The following is a 27,004-nucleotide window of genomic DNA, read 5'->3' as shown; positions in this document are numbered from 1 at the left end:
CTTTGAAGAACCAGAACAAACAAAATTTACCCAAAAGGAGAATAAAGGAGGACACAAATAAAGATGATAACTACTGGCATTCTACTTTAAGCCAGATCTTTAGATCTGAACATGGAATTTAAATATACCATACATAATCCTGGGAGAAGTGAATTTCAACCTCTGTTACCCGCGTTTTTTTCCTGTTTGGTTCAGTCATTTAAAGGAACAACTTTCCCCTTGAACTCTAATCATTTTTGAATGAATTATTAAACAGCCTGACTTTACAAGCAGATTTCCTTTTATATACAACAGCGCACAAATAAAAGAGGAAACTGATTAAACAGGGAACATGACAGTATTCACTTGACAGCATACTTTGTAAAAACCAAATTGGGCATGTGTGGTGCATGTGCGCTCAACTGCTGGCAAGGAGGGGTGGTTTCTTTTTCCAATCTTCCTTCTCATTTAGAATAACTGTGTGCTGTTCTGGCACTTTTAATTTAAACATATCCAGCTAATTATGATCATTTTTAAAGCTGGCAGTGCCTCTTTAAAGAGATAAAATATTTTAGCTTGCAATTATATTTATTTCTATAGCTTTATTTTGAAGTAATGGAGCTTAAGTTGCACTCCTGAATGGCTTGCATTTCTTCTAAAAAAATACTAATAACTACAGAACATATAACTTATTCCTTCTCTTTGAGAACAGATTCTATATATTATAGCCATAATAAAACCCAAGAGGTGCTGCCAGCTCTCTTTTGAAAACTCAAGGCAATAGGAAGTCTATGTTCTGCAACTTCATGTACTTACTCTTGAGTTATAAAAGGCTCTTCTTGAAATCAATTATAGGCAGTACCTCATTTTTGTGTGAAGGCAACCACTTTTATAACAGCAAGGACGTAGCATAAACGGGAAGAGTTTTCCCCTCTCTCCACACGTTAGAGCAAAGCTGCTCTTAGAGTGGGTGGGCACATGGGACCCAACCATAGTTTCACGTCTGCTTACACTGAGGCTCACTGATGACCAAGGAGCCACAATCATCCACCTCCTGCACTCTTCACTGTGGCATTTCTCACCTGTGTTACCTTTGCAACAAAGACTTTGCCTTCCAAAAACAATTTAATCTAAAATGTAACAGGCAGAGTTCCCCTAGCTCTGTGCTTCCTCTCTAACACATTTTATTTTCATATCCTTTCTATCCATTTCTGCAGAGGGCACACACATCCAGTAACTCACATGTTTGTCTATATTAGATACTTTTAGCTTCCCACATGAGTTCCATTAAAAAGAAAAAAGTTTTAAAAAGAGATTTATGAGCAGCATGAACATACCAGCCAGCTTGCTTTCAGAAAATTACAAATCTATGCAAGAACATGATGACAAGATGATTTTGAATGAAAATAACACCAGCATAATCCAAGCCTGGGAAATCATTCCTCTGAAATTATGTTCACAAAACACTAAGGCTGGGGTTTTTTGGGTGCAAATTGGACTGTGAATCTCAAACTACATGGATACTCAGAGCAACCTTGGTTACCTCTGTAAAACTCTGCTGCGTTCAGAGGACCAGCACGAGCCTGCCCTACACCAAGTGCCAGCTGAGGCTCACTGGGAGAAGCTGATGCCCTGCCCTGACCCTCGGCACTGGGGTGAGCTGTACCCCAGTGAGGAGGGGACCTGCTGCCAAGTGCTACACCTGACACCGAGCAGCCAGATCACATACCCTGCTAGCAGCAAGAGCAGAGGACACGGAGCCTCTGCGGCGTGCGGTCCTGAAACCGCGGCTGATGCGGATGTCCAAGGACTGCTTGCCAAGATACTGACTGCTGCGCTGGGCCCTGGGGTCATACATCAAATGTTCACATGCACTGACAGATGTTTATGTTGGTCATCCTGATTTAACTCCCATTACATCATTTACCAAGCTACTGATGTTATCATAAACGATTAAACAAGCCGGCAAAGGGGACTCGAATACAAAGTTGATTCCCTCATGGTATGAGGGCATTACCACTCCAGACTGTGTCTTGCTCTTAAATCAAATTGAACAACTGCACAGATTCTTAAATTCATTTAAATTCTGTATGGAAAAAAGTGCTCTTTTTTTTTCCTGAAGACTGATTTCATTCATCATTAGACCATCACAGGATGAATGAAAGGTATTAAAAGGTAAAGGGGGAGGGTGTCAAACTTGGAATCACAAATTACTAGTGTAAAACTAAAAACAGTTTTGCACTTTAATTAAGGAGCTGCTCAGGCTGGGATTCATTTAAACTACCTTAGTTCTACAAAGTCTGCTGCATTATTTAGTGCTTCCAGTCACTTCTGGTTTGTGTCTGGACTATTTTAACATACTGAAAATAACTGAAAGTTCTGAGGGAACAAAATTAATAAGCAGAGGAAGTTCTCAATCTAGTGTGTACATAACATGCTTGCTGCCTGCCACTGAAATACAGTATTATCAAATACAAGGGGTTAAATTTAAACTCCATGACCGCCTCCCTGCTTGCTTGGTTGTCATTAAGCGTGGGGAGGGAATAGGAAACACTTCACACATCTTGTTTTCCGCTTCTAATATATTTTTGATTTTTCTAGTGCAGGCTTTGCTTGGATGTGTAATCACTGTGGAATGGCTACTATACTCTTGCTTCACTGCATAATACTTTCCCTTCCTCCTTCTGTAGGATTCCTCATGAAAATAGGCACTTTGTGTTTTTGGCCCTAAGGACAGAACATAATGTACTGTCTCTAGGAAAAAATTAAAAAAAGAAAAAGTCATTAAAACATTTTCCACTACTTAAAAAAAAACCTCGACACATGAAGTACTACTGTATTTCTGTTACACACGACCTCATAGATAGATGTGTGCATCCACACACACGAATGCATTCAATTTTCAATTTAGCTATTTATAGAACTGTAATTTTTCCTGGCTCAAGTTTTAGTAAGCCTTCCCTGATGGGGTTCAGTTCACACAGTTTCACAGCCCTTCATTTTGCTTCAAGTTCATTCCATGGAACACCCCTCCCCGACCCTGCCTCCTGCTAGAACTCCATTTAATGTTTTGCTGATTAAATTGGCCCTTTGCTTTACTGAACTCATCACAAAAAACAGCAGGTTTTTTCTTTCCTAAGGAGCTGTGTGTGTCTTGACAACTTTTCTTGCAATTTCCTAGCAGCAAGGCTCAGGGACCCAGTTGTTTCTGTCTACAACCACCTTTTTTTAGCTGATGTAACATGGAATGCACACCTAGGAGGTCTTGGCAGAGAGGCACATAAAGATCTTCCAGCCATGCTGTTGCTCCCTTAAGTAGGAAAGATGGAGGTCTGGGGAATGTTTGAGAATCATGGAGCCTTTGTGTAAGCTGGCAGCAGGACAGAAGTTCTGGAAGATGGGCATCATATAGATGCAGTTCCACTTTGCTTGTTCCACTTTCAGTGAGATGAGCAAAAAAGAATGAAGTGTTCAGAGACCTCAAGGCAGGGAGAACCTTTTCTTCCCTGTCTTCAGTTCCCTCATACTTCAACAAACCATCCTGTCCCAAGGGATGGATGTCCCTAGCTGATTTAGGATAGATGGATCTGATGGTACTTCCATCTCTTCCCATCCTCCATCTTCTTTCCAACTCTCCAGGTGGGAAGGCAAGGCTGAACTGCACTGCAGCCCAGCAGTTGTGTGAATGCCCACTGAGAGGTGAATGCCCATTTATGTAACTTCCAGCTAAGCTCTGCTTTCTTTTGGTAAGAAAAACCATCCTGCCACATCAAGGTGCAGTGCTGGAACACACAACAGCAACAAGAGGGAATTGCCCCCCTCTCCAAAGCTCAGCTTACTTGGGCTGGGGGCATACAGTTTGCGTAAAGGACAGAGAAGCAGTGCTCAGAAAGTAAAAAGTCATTAAAGTGAAAACCCATGAGGCAGATAACAGCTTGCTGCCAGACTTCTCAAAATTTAAGTGTTGATTGTTCAGAATTTATGTCTAGATTTTTCTTAAGAATGCAATTTCCTGGCACATGGTACAAGTTGCTCTAGACCTGCATGTCAGCACAGCAGGCATCCTGTTGCAAAGGTTATTATGGAACTATTGAATGTTTTCATGCCAAATTTGTCCAAATTAAGCTGAGGGGAATGGAAATACTTTCCCTGGATAGGTGGTGGTTGCATTAGGTGGGTTTGTTTATAAGGAGAATAAAAGTTACAGCTAAATATAAAAGCAGATATATCATAATATTGTCTGAGAACTTGAATAACATGTCATTCAGCCTGTGTGCTGTGGAAAGAACACGAAGGTCAAGTCTAAAATAAGATCAGTGACTGTTTGACAATAGAAACATGTAGGAGGTAGAGCAGGAGAATTTTCCACATTTTTTCAAATGGCATTTTTCTTTCAAAAAATATCCTTCTCTACCTTGCAACGGGTCTGATGCAAAAAACCTGTTGAACTTCATGCAAAACATACTGCTGATTTCAGTGTGGTTTTGATCAGCCTCCTGGCAAACCTGTATTAGTAATTTGTGCCAACTGTTTACTTTTTGCATTATGCTCAGTTGGGAAAATGAAAGAAGGCTGCTCTGTTGCATTTGTGTTTTTACAGAGTTTCACTTTCTGCTTGAGCCCTCTCATTCTGCTTCCCTGGAAGTCAGAGACTTGAGCGAGTTTCTTGCTACCTTTTAAAGGTAAGCACACCTGAAAGCACAGCATCGTGGAGTGCACAGAAACTTTGCGAAGGTCAAAAAGAGAGAGAGGGGGAAAAAAGCCCAGTCAAACTACTGCTTGGAAGTATTTCATAAAATCTAATGCATTCCTTTTTAATTTTGTTCACCCACCAAAACCTAGGGTGAAGACATGATGTCAAGGTCTTGCCATTTGCCGAAGTGCAACCGAGGTGGGGATTTCAGCCTCTGCCCTGCAGCAGGCATAACCATCCCTCAGCAAGTCTTGTAGGAGAAAAGGAACTTGCAATCCCAGTCTTGACAGAGACAGCCAATTCTCTCTACTTTTACTTCAGTCAGTGATGTCAGACATACTTTGTTTTGTCCCTTACATTCACTTTCAAATATAGTTACAACCACTTTCCCGTAAAATGTGTTACAAAAGAAGTCTTGCAAATGCCCTAATCCTTCTGCCAACAGTTACAATGCCAAAATCCCAAGACTTTAAATCAAAGGCAAGAGACAGAACCTAGCCCAAGGCTAAGGCCTGAAGGCAGCTGCCCTTCCTTTCCCTCTGAGCTGTGGTACACAGTCCATTTAGTTTCCAAAGCCAATGTTGAAAGATTCATTGCCAACGTGTTCCTCCATGGAAGGACTCTCGGGGTTCCTGGGAGGAAGGGACCGGCAGAGGAAGGAAATGTGGGGGTAGAGCATCCTCTCCTCAGCTCCCCCAAATCCATCCCTGTCCTTTGGAGACTCTGCACCAAAGCTCAGGGTGGCAAGGTCCCTGTGCAGGGGAGGATCTGTCCCCTCTGAGGAGCCTTCAGCGAGGCTGCAGGAGAGGCGAAGGAAGGAGCCAGTGCCTTGCAGCACACCAGCCTTGCCAGGGCGTCAGAAGAAGCCCCAGGCACAGGCTGGCCAGAGCCTGCTGTGGGCAGGGAGCTGCAGGGACAGGTCCTGCTTGGGTGTGTGCTCACCAGCCCCCTTCCGCTTGACCTCCAGACCCTGGGGCAGACACGGCCAAAATTAGCATCACACTGAGGACTGGCACACGGTGGCTTTGACCCTAACGATCCCACTGGGAATGCAGGATTGTTCTGGACCTATTAACAATAATTTGCATGTTGTCTAATGGCCCTGGGAGGAAAAAAATAAAAATAAAAATAAAAAGGGTGGCAGGCCCTGAGGGAAGAGAAGAGGAAATGGGACTGATGCCATTTTCTTCTGAGAACTGGCCAAGTAAGAAGGCTGACTTTCTTAAGGAGCCAGAGGTAAAACCATTCACTGCAAAATTATTTAATCTCTAACTTAATCATTCAGCCTTCATTGCTTCAAGGCAAGGTTTTTGAGAACCCAAGCCATTTAACTATTCTGAAGACCTCCTGTCAAACCAGCCTGATGGGGACCTTGATCATAGGGAACAGATTTTAGCAGGACTCTGGGTCTCTCCCAAGGCACTGGTAACAGTGACCTTTCAGGATGAGGAGTTGCTCTCAGCAGAAAGCTCTGAAGTACAGAGACAAGGGACATCTGCACACAGTGCTTCCCCATCAAACTTGAAGCCTTACATATGAAGAGCAGTCAGTAACACTGAGCTGCCACAGTTCCAGTCATTATTTCTTTTGTTGAGAGGAGTTTCTTTAGGGATCAAAGTCTCCTGAAAACCAAACAAGCTGCCTGTCCATCCCTTCCAAAAGAACAGGTAGTTTATTCCATCTGTCAGCAACTGCAAACCAAACAGCTCCTCTCCCACTGTCAGTTTTTGCTCTAGGCCAGTTATTAAAGTTAAACAGTTGCATTTGCAAGAATGATGTATTGTGTCTGCAGGGGAGAAGAGAAGGGAGTAGAGAGAGGAAAAAAAAATGCAAGCAAATTTTCTGAAACAAACCCTAGGCCAGTTTACATAGCCTAACAGTGTGCCAGTGCTGCCTTTTCCTTCAGTCCATTGAACTCCCACAGAAGTCCCAGCCTGCAGGATGTACTACCATATCACAAGCATCCTTCTCACTGCATTGGGGAAAATATTTTTTTTTTTTAAAGGCAGGAAAAATCCAGTTGCTTGTAAAATAAATACACTATTCTCTTGTGACACAATCCACTTCAATGGGTATGAAAAAAGGTGCAAAAGTATGCCTTGGCAGGTTTCTCCACCACCTGTGCCACCCAGACTGAGAGCAGAGTGGAAAGGCTCCCCTCTCATGCTCCCAGAGCACCAGGGAGGCTCCCCAGCTTGCCCCTGGGGCTGAGGAACAGCTTTACTTGCCAAGATGAGCAGGACCAACTTCTAGAAGACTGCTGTAGTCCTGGTGGGACTGTCCCACACAGGTGCAGTTAGAAGGATTTGTGTGGCATCCTGGGCTCCCCTTGCAGTGAGGATGCCTGGAGAAGCTGAGAAGCACTCGCCAGGAAAAGCTCTAGGCAGCCTTGCTCCAGTTCTCCACCACTGCACAGCCGTGCCCAACCACCCGCTGTAACCAAGGCTCTGTACAACATTTTACTGATCCCTTTCTGGGTCTGTCCCCATGCTCACTGCTGTGTGAGGCTAACACCACCCGTTCTAGCACCCACACTGAAAAAAAAATAAGCTATTGACTCCAAACAGGCAAGGATTCCACACATTCAGCCCAGAGCCAAATAGGCGGATTTTCTACTGCAGGGATTTTTTGCAGACAGCCGTGAGCTACTGCAGAAGCCTGAACAGACTCCAGACCAGCTCATTTACTTGCAGCCTTGATTGCCACCTGACATTTCAAGAGATTGGTTTATTTTCTCCCTTGTCGGGGCGCCCTGCTGCGGCACTCTGGCCCCTTGAGGAGCAAAGCCTTTCCCTCAGCCAAGCTCCACAGCAGTGCTGCTAATTACTGCAGAGCTGGAAAACAGAGAAAGGAACAGGTCAAGCTGGAACCTGGAAATAACACAGGCATTAGGATTCCTTCTCAGTTATATTCGGGACCTTGTGTATCCAGCAGTAGACTGGGGATTAGATATTTGGAGAATGTGTCTTAACATGATGTGCCAGATCACTTCGGGAGAGGGGCTTTGGATATGTCTGGCTTGAACAAAAATTTGCAGACACTTGGAGCATAGTGTAGAATTTGCTTCAGTTATGAACTGGAGGGAGTCATTACTTCAGTATTTTTTAAGCTATGAGTTCATTCTTGAGAATTCCAACAGCTTTTATCTATCTGCAGCACTGACCACCTTATTCTGCTAACGGAAATGCCAACTCATTTATCTTTTCTAGTATATCTAATGTGTTAATCTCTGATTTATTTCTAACGCTTTTTTCTCTATTAAAACGATGAGATTAGAAATAGGATCATCCACTACGTTTTATAATACATAGTCTGAACATATGAAGAATATTCTTAAGAAAGGAGCTCATTCCTTTAGAGACAAAGCCTGCAATAGTTATTCCATCACAAAAACAGGCTACAGGACTGTCCCATAGATTTTGCTGTTCTGTTATCTGTGTTCTTATCCCATCTTTCTAGTGACTCGTTCAAGTCTCTCCAAGGTATGCAAAAAGAATTTTGTCTCTTAAGCCTCAGTTCAGCAAGATAGTTAAGAGTAACTTCAAGCTGATAGTTAAGCCAAAAGGTTTGATTACTACTTATTAAAAAAAAAAAAAGTTTAAAATTGCTTTTGCTGCTTGCATCTGAACATTTAATGAAGCTTATGAGTGGAAACACAAGAATACAAGTGTGTAAAGATACTTCCTACAGATGCATATGATATACCTATACTGCTCCTTCCCTGAAATACCACAGACAGCTTTTACATACAGTGGGAATAGAAAAGGAAAGACAAATTCCTTCTTGAAACACCCAATGAACTGTGCTGATACTTAAAGGAAAACACAAATACTGTCACTTGCCATTTCTCACTGGTCACCCTTCCCCGACATAAAAACTAGAAATCAACACCTGAAACTGATCTTTTTGATCTGCTTCCATCACAAGCATTGCTAAACACATCCAAACAGTGCAGCTGAAAAACTTTAAGCCTAATTTCCATTTAACTTTTTTCTCCTTTGTTTTATCTTTTCTCCACTCAAATCTCACCCAAGATAAGTTCACAATCTGACTCACTTTGCTCTTTCCCAGGCTAGCAAGCTCCAGCAATGACAAAATGTAATGCTACAGATTTGAGCTGTATTCTAAGCTCCAAATTACTAAAGTGGACATTTTGTTCAAAATTGTATCGCTCCTTTTTTTTTTAAATTATAGACCCAATCAGCCCAATTCATGATAGCACGATGAGGAACAACAAATTTCTCATACCTTGTATGCTGTATAGCAAGAATACTTATTTCATATATGGGTTAACTGAAAAAGAGAGAGATTAGTGATTTACCCCATTTCCTATCTTGTATTCAAGAGGAGAAAGAAGAGGAAGTTAGGTTTTGACTCTTAGTTACTTTCTCAAGCAACTGTGCAATGGCCTCTTTCAGACACTACACGGGGTAAAATGAGGCTTTTTCTTTTTGATTGTACCTGGCCCACATTCTTAAATTACTCACTGAAGTACTCCAAAACCCACTGAGCTGCCTTTTCAATCAACAAAATAGAATCATTCTTTTAATGCTTCCTACATAAAATAGCAGTAAAATTATGCATGCACTGAAGGATGCAGACTATTTCTTTCAACTAACTCAAAATCATAGACTCACAGAATCATTTAGGTTGGAAAAAGACCTCTAAGATCACCGAGTCAAACCCAGCACCCGGTTCTTTTCACAGAACTTCGATGACAAATACAAGGAGGATGTACTTACAACTTTAAGTGAGAAGTGGCAATGTGTAACAGAACTCCAGTCAGCACAGGAGTAAATTCTGTGATGTGGCTGCTCTTAGAAAGACATCAAGTGCATTTATAATTGCCTTAACAAAACACATGCAGGAGTAAGTTTTCCCTGGATGAATGAGACCAGCAGCACATCCATCCCAGAATCTCCAGTCACCAACCAACACCAGGTGCTCTAGGGGAGAAGCCATGGAATTGCTGATTTTGAAATAGCATTACCTGGAGAAAGCTCCACTCTCAGCACCTGGTGATCTGATTTCAGCAGCTGATGCTAAATTTACCCCAAGGTGTATGACTGCCCTTTCAAGCAATTTGACTCAAACAAAAGCATAGATGTTTTCCTTACTCTTATAAATAAATGTCTAAACCTTTCCTGAATGCAACTCAGTACTTCCACTCACGGCTTTCCCACGAAAACAACTTCCAAAAGTTAATCATGTGTTGCAGAAAAGGCTGGTTTTCTCTATTAGCTGAAAACCTGTGGCTTTTTCATTTGATCTTATTTTTCTTGCCACATATACAAAGTAAACACAACTACAATTGTCCAATTAAGTGCCTCTTCCTGTTCCTATTGAAGTCAGTAGCAACACTTTCTAACATCAGATTTGTTTTCTTACTCATTAACTGTAAAATCCAGAAACTGGCAAGGAACTTTCCAGCAAGGGGGAATTTTGCAAAGTCTATCAATATACAATAATTATGACAGCAAACTAACATTAAGATAAAATAACAGAAAATAAATTCCAGACTCTCAGATGCATTTGGAAAAGTTATCTGGTTTCATAGTCTTTTGGGAACCAAAAGGGAAAGAAAAAAGCAAAAAAAAAAAAGTCATCACATTGTTAATGAGACTAAAAGCCAGAGTAAAATAAAAATCCCTCAAATCTGTCATCTGCATTCATGTTTGCCAAGAAGGCCTGGATGTTATCCTGCTGGGGAAGAGAAGATTTATGGCATCACACACCTTCATTCATCCTATTATTATACATGAAATGGAAAATAAAACAGGCTGGTACTGCCCTTAGAAATAATCAGTATTTTGCTGCCACTGAGTAACAAATGTTGTTATTATATTACTAAATCAGCAGCAGGGCAGCCACGAGGTGCTTATAAATAAATTATTTTTAAAAAACCAACAAACCAAACAGGGCTGGGCTCCACCCTCCCAAGGGTGTGAAGGAAAATAAAGCAGGGATGGAGGTGGGAAGGGCAAGGCCAGACCTGGCACACACAGCTCCTGATGGCCAGGTGGCAGCGCCCAGCACCCAGTGCCAGCAGCAGGGATGGAAGGGGGCAGTCAGGAAGCTGAGGACTGCTGGTCCACCTTGGAGCAGAAAGCAAAAACAGGCAAAGAACCAGAACATCTCACCATAACCCTGATCACCAAAAGGGATGGAAATGAATCAGGCAAGAAGCAAAAATCCTCTTTGCTGAAAGGATAGTCATTATTCAATCAGATCTTTGACACTGTTTATCAGCTCCATGACTGCCCAGGCTGCTGACCCAGTTTGGGGCTGCCCAGACCTCAGGTCAGAGGCCAGTGGCCACTGCCTTACCAGAGCTCTGGGGCAGGACTGTGATGCTAAAAGCCTTTGGGCTGGTTCAGCACGGGGACTGCAGAGCAAGATGGGAGACAAGCACACAGCAGGATTGCTGGCATCTGGCACCAGCAATCAGAGAGCCACCGCTTCAGCCACCCTTGCCCCAGGCTCCAGCCCAGCATCCCTCGGTGGCGATGGCAGAGCACAAGGCTGGCTCTGCGTGCGCCAGGCACAAACCACCACACGAGACCAAAACCACAGCAGAGGTTTCAGAGCGGCACCTGAGCGCCACTCCCGTTTCTACATCCAGCTCCCTCCACCATGCCAGCTCCGACCTGCTGGGAGATGAACCTCCCATCAAGGACACCTGTATTGAGCACAAGGGCTTAATGTTTGCTGGCGATGCAGTACAAAGTTCCAAGTGCTGCCTTAGGAAGCCCAGGCCCTGGGACCTGGCTGCTGGGAAAATGCTTCTGCTCCACATGCAATTTCACACATCATTGCATAGGTCTTGTGATTCTCCTGCTAGAGCTGTGCTTTGCCATCGGAGGAACACTTGTGCCTCGGCAGAAAAATTCAACTGGATTTTCTTCAAGGATTACCAACTCTGAATTTCAAGCTACATGCTCACAAAACTAAGCTCCTTACTGTCCAGCAGAGCTAACACAGCAGCTTGGGAGATGCCTGTGTTAGTGCAGGCGCAGAACAAACTTCTTTCTCAATATTGAAAGTAAAGTAAAACTTTTTAATAGGATTGCTGTTTGAAGTTTACAGTTCTTTGCAAGATCAAGGCAAATGACATCATCTCCACAAGTGAGACCCCTGGTTCTGAAATTTTAAAGGTCACAGTCAATACATTTTTTTTGTTGTTTTTTCAGAAAAAAAACAGACTTCTGAGAAAATATGCAGCCTACTTTTTTTACAAGTTACAGAGAAAGCTATTATAAATGAAAGGGACTAGAGAACCACAATAATTTTCTCTTTCTGCCCTAGCTCTTCTCCTTGCTTCGGCACAGATCCTGCACAGAATGAATTTCTTGCTCTTCAGCAACAGCAAAAAGAAAAATATTTTGATAATATTTTGAGAATACGATTATAAACCCACAAAGCCACAAAAACTGGCAAAGGACCTAGAAGGTGTAACACTTGAAACTGCCAATTCACTTATTTAACTGAGTGGATTTCAGATAGTTTCCTTTTACCAGTCAAACAGTGAGTTGGGGTTAGCCCCACTGGGGATTGAGTCGTTAGGAGGCCACACATCGCCGCTAAAGAAAGTCAGAGTGCCTCTGCTCCAGGCTCGCCTTGGCAAAGCACATGGCATCCCTCTCCAAGCAAGGTGTGCTGCTGTGCTGAAAGAGCAAGAGGCTTTTTCTTGGGACTTGCACAAGAAGCAGCATGTTGGGAAGGTGGGCGCCTGGCAGAGCAGCCCAAATCCAGAGCCCAAAGGGGATGGGATTTTGGTCAGTGCCCCTCACACGAGCTCTGGAAGGGCCCTGTGCCACCCTGATCCATGATCTCTAGCTCTGTCCTGGAGGCAGATGCATCTGCCATCCCTCACCTTCATGACACAGCCACAGACCACTGCAGGGCACAGCGATCCTCCAAGCTTCCTTTCCAAGGTGTGCCACCAAGCAAAGAAAATTAATGATTTACTAGGCACAAAATAAAAGAGGAAGCTCAGTGATTAGGACAGTCAGCTCTGGAGAAAGGAAACCTGGGGTCTTGTTGCTCGTCTAAGAAGCATTTATTCATTTGGCTGTGGACGGCCACCTGAGAAAACACATCAGACTGCAGGAATTAGACACCCTAGTTCTTCCTCCTTCACCAAATGAAATCTCACCCCTGTACAATTAGGAGCCCTCTTGCCAGAGGGGAAGACACCTTAGCAAAATCAGCAGCCATCTGGAAAGTGAAACCTCCTGAGATGCTGGATGCACCACTGCCAGGCTGGAGAGAGTCTCATTGACAAAGCTCAGGAGAGGACAAAACCAAGGCCAGGAAAAGTGAGGGCTTCTTCTCAGATGCGTTTGCAGGCGAGGATGGCACCCAAGTGACAGCAGCCGAGCCAGAGGGTGCCTGCCAGCTTCGGGACACAGAGGTTCTTGGGAACAGTGTCCCACACAGCCCCGAAGTGCCTCCCTTCTCCTGGGGCAGAAGCAGCTCCCGACTAGTTTGGGTGAGGAACAATGAGAAGCCGGGGACTTCCATCACTGCCCTGGCTAGACAGGCTCTTGGAGGATGCAAGAGCTTATGTTCCACCTAAGGTCCACTTCACACATCTAAATCCTTCCCTGTATGTGGCCTTAACTCTTGAGCAGAATATAAAGAACCAAATTAAAGGAACAGAATCAAATGAAAACACATGGCCATTGCATTCCTGGTTCGAATGTAAATATGGTAACTTAATTTTAAGTGTTCCTGGCTAAATTTTCTCTCTGCTTCTCTCACCTGGGCTCCTTTGCATCATGTCTATGTAAATATGATGGTGCACGTGTCTCCTTCTGTAGTGCTCATGCTCTTGTTTTTTTCTTGAACAGCTTGGGGAGAAAGCCATATGTTGGACTAGAAGTGCCCAGAGCTAAGCATGGCTCCCACGTCTGTTAGGTTGTGAGCCCAAAGAGGGAACCCATCACTGCTAAGACAAACACAGTTGTTTCTCCCACACCGACTGCATCCCTTCAGTATTCCCCATGTCAATGTCAAAAAAGTTGCCAAGTGAGACAGGCCATTGCCAAGCCAGTCCTTCTGCAGCTCTGGAAATCAAAATGAAGTCATTAAGTTTTCAATCAGAAAGCATACATTATACCAAGTACCACAAAATTGCAGAGATGAGCTAGTTCTCCTCTTTTTTCTTTTTAAAATACAATTAAGATGCTATCAGGCCAAAGTATAATATTGTGGTATCCTGGCCGAAGTGAAAATCTTTGAAAGCAGCATTTATTTGCCACCAGAACCACAAGCTAATAATGCAGATTACGTGCAGTCCCCATCTGTTGCTTTTTCTAAGTTTTGAACAAACCCATGAGGCCGTGTATTGTAAGGGCATTAACAACCCCAGACACCATTATCAGCGATGTCTAGTGCCTAAAATTTATACTCCACCAGCTATATCCCCCTCCCACCCTACCCTTCGATATGCTTTCCTTCTTTGTTTCCCTTGCAATATAAAGAATTCAAATCCTGGAAACACACTGCCAACTTACAGAATGGATTCAGACCAAACAGACAAATAAAAACACGTCAACCAAATTTCAGACCTGAGTGTAAGACACAGGCCCACCCATTCATGAGACAAGGCCCATGTTGCCCAACTTATCCACCGTGTAAAACATACTCTCATGACTAACTGTGACGCTCTCTTCTCTGGCACTGTGCAGCCTCTAATAAACTTACCACTCCACAAAATGCCAGGGAGCCAAAATATAAGGGAGGAGAAGGCTACAGCAGCCAGGGCTCCTGCCTGTTGTAGCACCCTGCAAGACAGGGAGATCTTGCAAGTGGCTGTGCTGAAGTCCCACCAAGCATGACCCCATACAAGGCTACTTTGGAAGAGCCATTTATGAATAAAGTTCGTACATGGGATATGGTGCAAGAGGAAAGCTGAAGACCAAGCGCATATATTAAAGCATCCTGACAGATCCTGAAATCTAGAAAAAGGAAAAAAAAAAAAAAGAAAAATCCACTACCCCACTCTCTCCTTGATTTCTTCTGCCTGAAGAGAGGACCCCAAAAGCTGTGTTTGCAACTCCATGTTAGTCTTTTGTTCTTTGTAACCAGCTAGAAGGTTTTGCCTGTGTTTAATGCTAGGGCTCAAAGGTACCAGTCATGTACCAGAGAGACAGGCAAAAGCCACCTTCAGGTAGTATTTTGTACATCTTCCATTTGAACATTACAAATAGCAAGCAACAGTAAACGGCATCACATGCATCCAAATTCTGTAACTTTTCTTGATAAGAAACCTCAATAAACAATTAAATGGCTATCGATAAGAGGCATCCTTTCCTTTTAAAGGCAGTCCGAGTTTCTTGTACTTCTAACTGGCGAGCAACAGCTCCAGCACTTGCCTCCTCTGGCCAATCACGTCTGGTAACACCTGTCTTTTCACATTCTCGGTTTTATTCATTATTTATGTTTCTCTTTACACAATACACCCACAGGACAATACATCCCCAGCATGCTTACGGTTTGATCCAAAGCTCACTGGAGTCAACAGAATGACTTCACTGGCTCTGGAGCAAATCGAGGGCCCCAGCTCCGCAGACGGGCTTCCAGCCTGAGGAGGGACTTACGTACAAGTTAGGCATCCCAGCCCAGAAGTGCAATCGCAAAATCCCTAACCCTTTAGCTGCTCCTCTCTGAACAACCCTTTAGCTGCTCCTCTCTGAACCATTTGCAGATTTTGTTTTTTCCTCCAGTTATCTGTTTTCTGGAAAAAGACCCCCCCCAACAGTAACAAACCCTCTGTAGTGATCTATGAACCTGGGGGCCACGGGATAGACCTCTCTCTCACAACTGTGGTCCCAACAACCAAGTGCTGGAGTCATTCTGTGTGTATGTGTGTACATACATAAGTGTGTGTCTGTGTATGTGTGCCAATTTGTATATAACACACACACACACCCCCGCACACACACACACACACACACACACACACACACACACACACACACACACACATTTTTTGCTCCCCCTTCTGGCCCCATGAATCTTGATTTATTTTTTTCTTCTTGATGGAAGCAGAGGAGAGTAGGAGAACAATCCTGCCTTCAGTGTGACTTGCAGCCAGGGATCAGCAACACTCCTTTGGGAGGTGCACAATGTGGATTCCTGCTGAGAAAAGGGCCCCAAAGCCTTGCTCCCTCTGTTATAGCAGCAGGAGATGTCCTCTGCATCCCTGGACATGAATCCCCTTTAGTCAGGCGGGTTCAGTAGCAGGGAAGGCAACACCTTCATTTTTTTAACAGAGATGGTCAATGCAGGCAGCACATTATTTAGCCTAACACTGATTTACCAAGAGACCCAGTGCTAACAAACACCAGGCTTGAAAGATACGTTAACTGGGAAACATACATATATTTTTTACACACACCTCTTAAAGGTGTGCTGTGTAATTGAGTCAGCTTTCTGTATTTCACAGGAGACCGAACCTGAAATTGCCAGTGTCCTACCTAGCTGACCTCCATTTCTAGGTGAGTTATGCCAGCTCTCAACCCAGGTTTCTTCTTCAGTATAACTTTTGCCATTTCTCCGTCTAAAACAGTAATATCAAAAGCTTCACACATACAACAGGTTTGGTTTGTGGGAGAGTGACTGGGACCACATTTTGTTCCAGTATATCAACTAATAAAGGAAAAAAAAGAAAGGAATACCCGTCTAATTCAATGCAGTTACTTATTCTGGAAAGAGAGGAGAGAGAAAAAGGAAAGGCTTTTGACTGAATATAAGTGAAAAAGCTGTCCATTTTCTACAAGTGGGAATCTTCCCTTTTTCATTGATGCTGAAGCCTCCCCCAGACAGAGGTGATCTCTACCCCAGAAACACAGCCACCCATCAGATCAGAACAAATACTCATTTTCCAGAACAATCACACAGACATGGCTCCCAGCACCTTTGTTTCATCTCGAGACGAAGATTTTTCGCTCTAGACATATCTTATACCATAAAACCCCACTCCAGCGGCAACCACAGCTGCATACACTGTCACCAATGGCCACCTGCTTGCTGGTAACACCAGGATCCCGTGTTTGTTGCACACCAGCCTGGTGCATCACCCCTCACAGGTAGGGACACTGTACGCACACACACAGGTGGTCCCAGCTGTCTTGACATTGCTTGGGACCTGCTGCAATGTGCCTGTTCTCCCTGGCAGCTGGATGGGCATCTCCCCACTGGACTGCCTTGGCTAGGAACCTGCCTTGGTTCTGCCCACAGGCAAGGGTGGACAGGAGAAATGGAGACCACAGACCGCTGATGGAGACAGTGCCTCGCTCATCCCTTTCGCTCACGAGCTGTAGCTGTTTCCCCCACCTCAAACACCCCACCGTACCCTGCACCGAGGTGAAACTTGACAACTGGCGAAAGGCCTGCACTGCTTTGGCACATCCCAGCGCAGACTCCCATGGGCAAACCTTTTGCTCCCACGAGTGCGATCTCCCGGACGCTGCCCAACCCAGGGTCCCACCAGCCACGGGCCGGAGCCGGGAGAGGAAGCGAGGGATCGGGACACTTACCCAGCCTCCGTTGTCCTGGATCCAGTTGTGCAGGTGCCGGTTCAGGTACTCAGTCATCCACGCGGCGATGCTGTCCACGAGGGGAGACATCTCCCGGTTGACGCTCTCCACGCACATCACACCGCCAAACTCGAAGAAGGCCACAATTCTGCCCCAGTTAACCCCATCTCGGAAGAGCTCCTCCACCACGGCCACGAAGCGGCTCCTGGCCGTGAAGGGCGTCAGGTGCAGCTGGCCAGACATTTGGGCAAAGTCCCTCTGGTAGCGTCGGGAGAACTCATCCCCCGCCTGGCGCAGGACCAGGTGGACGACCTGGGGTGCGGGGCGCAGCCCCTCGGCCGGGGGCACGTGGCTAGCAGCAGCCGAGCCGGGGGGCTCGGGGTGCGGAGACACCAGCCCAGTGTGATCAGAGGAAGTCCCAGCAGCAGCAGCAGCAACCGCAGCAGCAGCAGGAGCCGAGAGACCTGGAGGCAGGGGTGCCCTGTCCTCGCCGGCAGCCCAGTCGTATCCCCTCTGGGAGAGTTTATAGTGGATGTACTTCAGCACTATCTCCCGGTTATCGTAGCCTCTTCTCCCCGGATGAGCCATAATTCCCAAGAGGAAGCAGCAAGAGGAAGGGAGAGAGGAAGAAGAGGAGCAGGATGAACCCAAAAAAGTAAAGCAGCCAATAGTAATAAAATTAAAACCACCAAAAATTATAATCCAGTTATTGTATTGGACACGGTTTCATTCATGCTGGTGTGGGGGTGTTCTCGGGGTCTCGGAGGTACTTTTGTCTTCTCAGTGTTTCCTCCTCGGTTTGAGATGCACGGCATAAATAGGGATTAAAATGCTGTAAATACTTTACTTCCAGGTGCACATTTATTACTTATTATACATTTACTTTAGCATCATTTCCTCCTCGGTGCTGAAATACATCTTAAAAAATATTATACCGACTCAAAATCAGGTGCATTTTCCCCTAGGTGCTGGACTACCATGGACACGAAGGAGCGGACGAACATACACTGTAAAAACTGCAATTCGACACGATTTGCTAAGCAGCCTTGGATGGACGTTAATCCAATGCACTTTATGCTAGAATTTCAACACTAGGTTTTGGGGTTTTTTTGTTAAGTTACACAAACTAAATTTCCTCTGTAAAGTACTTACTTGGACTATAAATATGTTCCTCTGTCAAGTTTCCTCTAAAAGAAAAATAGCAACAATAAAATCCAAACATCACAAGTCTTCAGAAGCGTTAAGTTCTGGTCGCTTTGATGCTTCAAGTCACCAAGGGGATGGGAAAGGGGTAAAAAAAAAATTATTTCTACGATTTCAAATGTTTTTTCCCAGACTCCTGTTTAACAGACATCTCCAAAAATGTGTCAAAGCTCAGAAAATCCCGCCTCGCAGCCCGGGAAGGCGAACAACCCCAAAGAGACGGAAAATCCTGGAGACCAGATGAACCACATTTGAATCCAAGCTCTCGCAGAAGTGCTCTGTTTTTCCCTCCAGTGCAACGTACAGACATATGCATTTACGTAGTTTCATTCAGACACCGATCGCAGGAACCGGGTGCTTCCACACATACGCACGCACACACCAAAAAAATTAAAAAAAAAAAAAAATTGTATGTATTTAGGAAATTAATTCTTTTTCACAAGAAAGACCGGAAAAAATTAATTAAAAAACGAAAATAAAAATAAAGAAGGAAAATTGCTTTTGACTGCTGCCATTTCCCGAGCAGCTTTGTATCGGCGGAGGAAGAGCCCCTGGCGCTGCCGAAGAGGGGCGCGGACGGGGCGTGTGTGCGGTGTGACTGGTGCCGATGGGGACCGCGGCCGCGGCGCCGCTGCCCGCCCGCCCGCCCGCCCGCGCAGCCCCGCGCACCCCGCCGGCCGGGGGCGGCTCCTCCGGGCGCTCCGCGCTGCTGCTGCCGGCGGCGGCGGCGGCGGCGGCGGCTCCGGACGGCGGCGGCGGCTCCGAGCGGCGGCGGGCGCGGGCGGGGAGCTCTCCCGGCGGCGGCGGCGGCGGCGGGGGGAGCGGAGCGGAGCGGAGCGGCGGGGGCGGGGAGAGGCGGGGAGGAGCGGAGCCCGAGGGGGAGGCTCCGGCCCCGCGCGGCGTAGCCGGGCGCGGTGGTTTCCTAGAGCTCCGCCTCACGCTTCATTCAAGAAAAGGGGGAAATGGGGAGGGGGGGTGCTTAAAAAAAAAGGGGAAAAAAAAAAATAGGCGGCGGCTGGGGGGGAAGGCGATGAGCCCCCCGCGGTCCGGGTCCGCCCTCCATCGCGGCGCGGGCCTGGGGCCGGCGGAGGGGCGGCGGGGGAGGCGCGGAGCGCGGCGGAGCCGCGGGCGCGGAGGGGCGGCCCCGGGGCCGCGGGCAGTGCTGCCGCCCCGCCGCCACCGCCGCCCGTGAGGAGGAAGCGGCGGCGGGGCCGGGGGCTGCCGGCCCTCCGTGGCGGAGCGCGTCCCGCTCCGCGCCTCTGCCACTCCGCGTGGATTCATCTAAATATATATATATTTTTTTTTAATAAATGAAACGAGGAGAAAAAAAAATAGAAGTCCGAATACATCTTTTTAAAAAGCAAAGTGGTCCGCTGCAGGCGCTCAGGGCTCCGTGCATTCTGACTCGGGGGTGTGCGCGGCCGCGGAGCCCGTGCGGAGCCGATCCCGGCTGTGCGGGGTCCCGCACACCTGCTCCGCGCAGGCCGCCCGCCCGGTCGTTGCTCAGGAGATGGCACTGGCAGGGAGTTGGGATTTAGGACTTCTTGTAGAAACGGAGCTCAGGTTTGTCCCTACCCCCCGGCCTGAAGAGTTTTTTTCACATTGAAGAGGGGCTTCTGGAACTGCATGAAGATTAGGTCAATCCGGAGTTGACCAAAGAAGCAGAATTAACCTTTAAAGCTGGTTAAACCCACAGAGCTGGGAAATAGCGATGACTCAGCCCCCCTGCCATCCCGAGCAGCGACATTGGGGGCCAGGGATGTGTGATGCTGGGACTGCCCCAGCTGAAATGGGGCACCATACCGGGGAAATGCCAAGCCGAAAGAGAGCAGGACATTCCCGGCACTTTTCTCTGCTCAACAGAGGGGAAAAGAGACGTTTGATAAATTCTCCTCTTTTTTTTGTCGATATAAGGGTGATTGAGTTGATAATCTCATCTATAAAATACCCCGAACCTAAAAGGAATAAAATGCATAAACGAAGCTGTGACCATGAGTTCGCTTGGACAGGGGCCACTGGGAATGAATGCACCCTGCCCTCCAAATCTGCTTTTAGAGATGGTTCCTTCAGGCACGGACCTGTCACGCGTAGTTCACAGGGTGGCTGCTCCTCTGAGGAAATGGCACTGGTGTGAGAAGGGTGAGCAGCTTTCCTTCCAACAGAAGAAGGGAAAGTCTCCGCATCCAAACGAGAAGGATTCCCCTAAACGGAGCTCACCCGTTCCCTCGGTGATCCAGGGATTTGTTTCGAGGCTGCACCGAGGAAATGGTTTCTGACATGTACGGAACAGCACCTTTCCAGGTGCCTGAGGAGGCGTTCAGGGTGTTTAATCATTCTGGCATCTGTTTTTTAGGGGGGCACGGGGAGGTACTCGGCACCACACCTAGTGCCAGCATCCTCCCCTCTCTCCCTCTCTTCCTGTCTCTCCTCTCCTCTCCTCTCCTCTCCTCTCCTCTCCTCTCCTCTCCTCTCCTCTCCTCTCCTCTCCTCTCCTCTCCTCTCCTCTCCTCTCCTCTCCTCTCCTCTCCTCTCCTCTCCTCTCCTCTCCTCTCCTCTCCTCTCCTCTCCTCTCCTCTCCTCTCCTCTCCTCTCCTCTCCTCTCCTCTCCTCTCCTCTCCTCTCCTCTCCTCTCCTCTCCTCTCCTCTCCTCTCCTCTCCTCTCCTCTCCAGCGGGCGGCTGTTGCCACCCAGCGGCCACCGCTCGCCCTGGGCTCCGGGCTCGGCCGCGGCAGCCGGGGCCTCACGGGAGCGAGGGGCTCGCTCGCCTCGTACCCACCCGGGAAAAGGAGCGAGGCGGTGCCCTCCGGTCTGTCCCGTGTGCGCTCCGCCTGCCGATGTGTGAAACGGGGCTGGCTGTGGTTGAGTTCTCGGGGGTTAAGAGGGACAGAGATTGCAGGACAGCAAGTGAAACGAGTTCAGGTAAGATTGATGATACTCTGCGCAATGGTGGACTAAGGGCTGTGCCTCACCAAGGCGTGTGTGTAACTCACAGCATGGTTTAATGCTGGACCACAAGCTCATCTCATCCACATCCATATGAAAGACTCTCAAAAGTAAGGCGCTTGCTATGAGCCGAGGGATGACTTCTGATGGCAGAAATACAGACAAGGGATCTGTCAACCAAATAGCATCATCACCTTTATATTCTTCCACCGAAAGAGAACGAAGAAAAAGAAGTCTCTCACCACTGAAAGTAACCTGACATTTCCATGTAACCATTTCCATGGTTTAAATGAAACAAGTGATACAGGAAATCCGAACGGCCATAACCAATCCGGAGCTCATTCGGTCTGTGACTGTGCTGATGGTTGAATGTAATGCAGTTGGCACTGCAACTGAAAATACATCAGACAGAGATGTTGAGTAACACAGAAATCCTGTCTGGGTAAGCTGCACAACGACGTTCTAGCAAGATCAGTTTTAAAGTCCAAAGAGTAAATCAGTGTGGTAAGAGTAAATCATGCAAAAGATGCCCATAGAATCAATAGGCTTTTGTAAGGAGGAATTGAAAATATCAATGGTTTTGCTTATAGCATTCAAAGGTATTTTGCATGTAGAAATGCAAGTGAGACCAGCTAAATGAACAGAATGTAATGAGGACACAATCAGTAAAATAAGAGTTTCATAATTTGTAACTGATTCCTGATGGAAACAGGTACAGCAAAATTTTATGAGATACTCTGTTTGAAAGGGTTTTAGTGATGATACTTTTTCGTCACCAGCTCTACATTCAGCACTTTGCTATAGAAATGGTAGCTCCTAGCATTTTAAATTTTAAAAAATTTAATAGGAAAATAGAGGTCATGGTTCACCAGAAAGCTTGCTAATGCTAAACACAGCTGAGACTGTACCAAAAATATGAAAAACACAAGGGAAAATCCTGGGAAGTGTTTGCTTTAAGCAAGGGTATTAGCATTGAGTCATGGGAAACAAAAACTGTGCCTTGAAGAATGACAAATTGGGACTCTGTAAAAAAGCAAAACAAAATTATGCACATTTAAAGCTTTGTTCTTAACATTAAACGTCAAAAGCATTGCATCTGACCTGTACGGCTCTAATTGAAGGGAGCGGCATCTTAAAAGCAATTATCATGCTACCTGAATAGGTGATAAACATCTATTACAGTGTCACAAGTTTGCATCACAGCACTGCTTCTTGCCTTGCTTGTTTGTCTGAGCTCAGCAGGATAAAACAACAGTTAAAAAGACATCCAAAACAAAGGCAATACAGTTTTGGAGGCAGATGGAAGAAATGGCAAGAGAAGCTCAGGGTTTATTAAGGAACATGCAATCAGTGCACGAAGTAAGCTAAGAAATCATTATGGGACTTTTAGGTAGCAGAACAAGATGCTGGCTACTCAAGAACTGATGCTGCAAGTCCTTCCACACACATTTACCTTTATGTGAGTCAGCCCACCAAAGTTAATGAGACTTACAAGAAGAATTAGCTGTACAAAGAATTGGAACTTGATTAGGAATACAAGCAGCAGCTCACCTGCAGAAATCTCTTTTGACACTTAAGAGAGGTGAAAGCATTGCCATCAGTCATCAGTCAGGTCTGGTAGCACGAGGGAGAGATTATTTTCTTGAGACGGCTTTTTTATCCATGATCGGGCAACTGACCAGACAGGATCCCGGAAAGCCTGCTCCTTCTTCAGAGGCTTCCCAGATGCCCGCTGTACAGCAGATGTATTATTAACAAATGACGTAGAAAAGTTTGTAATGCCTGGCAACTCTAAAATTCCCAACAACCTGAAAGCAGACACCTTTTCCCTGTACTTTTGTGTTAACATCAGTAGGCTTTCAGCAGCAATCCTGGTTCCTGGTGACCTGCCCACCCTTTTATTTCCTTGACTCACACGCAGGGAAGTTGGAGAGAAGCAAATCATTGTTTAAAGCCCTGCCTGAGCAGGCACGAAACTAGCAGGATATGTGTTTGCACTCATAGTGAGCAAGGACATTGCCACTTTATTTTTTTCTGAAAATCTGCAGAGGTTTTCTATTCTAGAAAACAATTAAAACCACCATCACCACCAACCAAAAAACCCAACAACAGTAATTTAATTTGAGTAACCTGAAAGAAGCATTTAGAGCAATATAGGCAAATACATTTATGACATTTGAAGAGGTCCATTGCCTCATGGTGTTGGAGCACAGCTTAAATACTGGCTTTACTGAAAGAGTCCACTAAGATTGTGCCCACAGGTGGGGAATTTGCACATATGCAAATTAGCAAGCCACTCCTCACAGAGCCAATGGCTCTGTAAATGCTTTTTGGTGCCGTGTCCAGTGAGGCATTTGTCTGTGCCACCCCTTATGGCCGTGCTTCCCTCAGTTCCAGGCATTCAGTGCTGCTCCTTCCCGTGCCAGCATTCATTTACTCTGCATGTCTTTGTTCCTGCGAGAGCTTTCTAATATGTCCTGAGTAAAACTAACCACCAACCACATGACCTTTCATGTTTGTTTCTGTCCGTGAGACCACAATACCCACGGATCTATAGTATCTCTGCCAAGCTGGATGAAATGCCTTGAAAGCGATATTCTTGTAGAGACTTGCACGGATGCACACGATTCTCTGCTATCAGGTGCATGCCACCATTTATTGCTCAGACTCTTTCGTCTGGTTTGCTCAATGTGTGGCCCAACATCTCAGTCTAGGAAGTAGCTGTCTGTCATACACAATGCTTTAAAGAACAGTTTTCTGCATGTAAAAAGTATAGGAAAAGGTACTACCCATGAAGCCTGGATGAGTATTTTCCTCATTCTTAACCAGGATGGTGGCAGGCTAACCTGAGCAAACGTCCTCACTTTTTCAGAGTGCATTCCTAAAATGGGAGATTGCCTTTCATCCTGCCAGTGTTGCAAATGCTACAGGTGTGGAGTGGATCCTTTTTGGCTGGAAGCGCTTACAGAGCAGATAATGCTACTGTAAAACACTTAAAGCACGCCCAACCTGCAATTATGGTTTATTTAATGGGGTTTAATTGCGCTCATCAGGAAAGGCAGCTGGATGAGATACTTGGATAATATCCTTAGGGTCCAACATAGCAAACAGCTCCTGGCTTTCAGATGCCTTTTACTGTACTCATCCCTTAACCATCTTCACTTTTTGTGAGGATCCATAGGCCCCATGGTTTGGATTGGAAGGAGGCCAACAGCTGCATCCAGCCCTGGATATCTCTTTCTTTGACATCTCTCCTTCTCTATGTGGCAATAGGGTCTTGCCTTCACAAGAGCTGAGTTGCCTCGCCAGCTTTCGCAAGACACCAACCTGTGCTTGTGACTGAGGCAGTGCCACCCATGGCCCGTCTTTCTGCTGTGTGGAAAAGGATTGGACACCAACTTCCCAGATGAAACTGCAGAGGAGCAAAGCTGGCAGCTTCTGCACAAAGGAATAGAAATCAAAACAGTCTTCTAGACAAACAGGAACATCCATCTCTGATTCATAAACTTTTATTACACCTGTTAAAATTTCTTAAAATAAAAAGGGGGAAAGCACTTCTTCTGAGTAAATGCTTTGAAATAAAGACCAACACACTTCATTTTAACAACTTTCTTTGAAGCACCTGTTAGCTTTGAAAAAGCTGTTTCCCTCAGCTGCATGTAACCTATGACATTAAAAATTTTATTTTAGACTTCATTTTATATACATTATTTACAGTTGGTCAAGGGAGTTGATTCTTGGTGCTTGGTAAAATGATTCCGTTAGTCATGTATGTTTTGCTCTCACCCCTTATGTTTATTTACACTGCTCTAGTAGCCTGAGTACAGAATCAACTTCAGAATTAGAACTGGAAAGGTTTAAAATTTACATGGGGATTCCCCTCCAAGCTGAAAGCAAACTTGTTTTCAACTTAAAAAAAGAAAATTTCAGACTGGATTGGCAGTATTCTACCGCAGAGGCGACTTAGTATTATATTTATCAAGGTATTCCCAAACGGCAAACCTTCCCAATCAATTCTATGAAATGAATCTCCCATATCAAGTTAGATTCTGCCCTGTCCCCCCACCTCCAAAAATTAGATATGCATCTTTTGGGTTAAAAAAAAAAAAAAAGTATTTGCACTTTCCACTTCCTTCAGTGCAAGTTTCATCCAAAAGCCTACTAGCATTATTTCCCCCCACTGCAGACCATCACCCACGGTCGACCTTTCCCACCAATTTAGAGCAACTTAGGTTGAAAGTAGTAAAAGAAAGGATGAGAGGAATGGCAAGACAGACACCTCATTTGAAGTCCCCCTCTAGTAATAGAGGAAAGGAAATTACTTCTTGAGGCTTTTACTACCAGCTTTTGACAGACAATCATGCACACACCTATTCTAGAGTGTGCCTGGTACTGGCTGGGCAGGAAAAAACCCAATTAAATGGAACGACAAGAGAATCTTATTTCACTTACAAGGCTAAATTATGAAAAAGATTGAGGAGAAATCTAGTTTGGCCTGCTACTTGCACTTAAGTGGAAAAAGCAGGAGTTCCAGTTGCAAAATGGCCATCTCCCATCTCAAAACTCAGAATGCTGGGGAATTAATTAAAGATTAACATCAACACATTTTAGACAGCATATGCTTTCCTCAATCTATCTTTGATACCGTCTCTCTGTTAATTTAATACAAATGTCTTTTTAAAAGATTGAGCATTTGAGATTTTGAATTTACTTTGACAGTAAGTATCTTGGCATTATTTTTCCCCCACTATTATGGTGGGGGCAAGCTATACATTCAAGCCCTTCCTACCGTAGAGCTCCAATATAATTCAGTTATTTTCTATACAGCTGCGTGTTCAGTGCTGGTACAGAAAGACATCTGCCCTAACTATTACTTCTATTGTTTTCCACTAGGAAGAATGAGCATCTCTTGGCTCTTCGGGATTCTCAAGCACTTCCAGAGAGCACAAGCACTGGTTGCATACTGGCAGTACCTCCAGCAGCAAAGGCAGGTTCTGTCAATTTAATCTCACTTTCATTATAGTCTGAGGACACTGGGTCGCCAAATACTCAGTTGAATTTTTAACATCCCTTTTTTGCCTTTGCCCTAAGCTGCTAAAATGGAAGGACATGTTGCCCCCTCTGCTGTCCTAAAAATTAAGAGACTCCTGCTGAGCTAATCTCAGGTTTAAAAAAGAAAAACCCAAACCAAAAAACCCCACCACACCAAAGCCCTGCAAATGAATTTATCCATTACCCTTTATCCTTTCAAAGAAGTTAAAAGTTACAGGTTTTGTTGATTCTCCATTTATTTTGAGAAATATAAAATATGAAAACTAGTTTACAGTTCTGGCACAAAAAATGATGACGCAATAAGCACAAAGTTTCTTTTTACAAATAACGCTATATATCTTTACCATTTAAAAGTGCCTAGAGTTTTTCACAGCAAATAAACTTTATTCACCTATTTCTTCCTTATTAAAATATTAAATCTATTTAAATTGCACGTGAACACCTTGGTGAAGTAAACTAGAAGTAAAATTGTAATAAACTTGTATATAAAGCAAACAGTCATCAGAAACTACATGGAATGGAAAAGACTATCAAAGCCTAAATTGAATCTTACAGGCTGACCAAGAAAATAAGAGACAAGACACCAACT

General features: G+C 45.2%; 1 protein-coding gene and 1 long non-coding RNA gene across 2 annotated transcripts in view; one reads left to right on the top strand and one right to left on the bottom strand.

Moving 5' to 3' along the window:
* BCL2 (BCL2 apoptosis regulator) overlaps positions 1 to 17,805 on the bottom strand; it is a 94,128-nt gene extending 76,323 nt beyond the window's left edge. The window contains exon 1 of the mRNA XM_014872429.2: positions 17,218 to 17,805. Within this exon, the coding sequence (XP_014727915.1) occupies positions 17,218 to 17,805 (588 nt within the window). The remainder of the gene's footprint in view (positions 1 to 17,217) is intronic.
* On the top strand, positions 17,745 to 18,444 carry LOC148225311 (uncharacterized). The gene is made up of 2 exons (XR_015805554.1): positions 17,745 to 17,872; positions 18,183 to 18,444. It is a non-coding gene; the product is annotated as an uncharacterized LOC148225311 (long non-coding RNA).
* The last annotated feature ends 8,560 nt before the right edge of the window (positions 18,445 to 27,004 follow it).

The sequence above is a fragment of the Sturnus vulgaris genome, chromosome 1, assembly GCF_052056855.1.
Source record: "Sturnus vulgaris isolate bStuVul1 chromosome 1, bStuVul1.hap1, whole genome shotgun sequence".
Taxonomy (NCBI): Eukaryota; Metazoa; Chordata; class Aves; order Passeriformes; family Sturnidae; genus Sturnus; species Sturnus vulgaris.
Note: the sequence above shows the minus strand (reverse complement) of the source record. Positions and strands in the feature narration are given on the sequence as shown.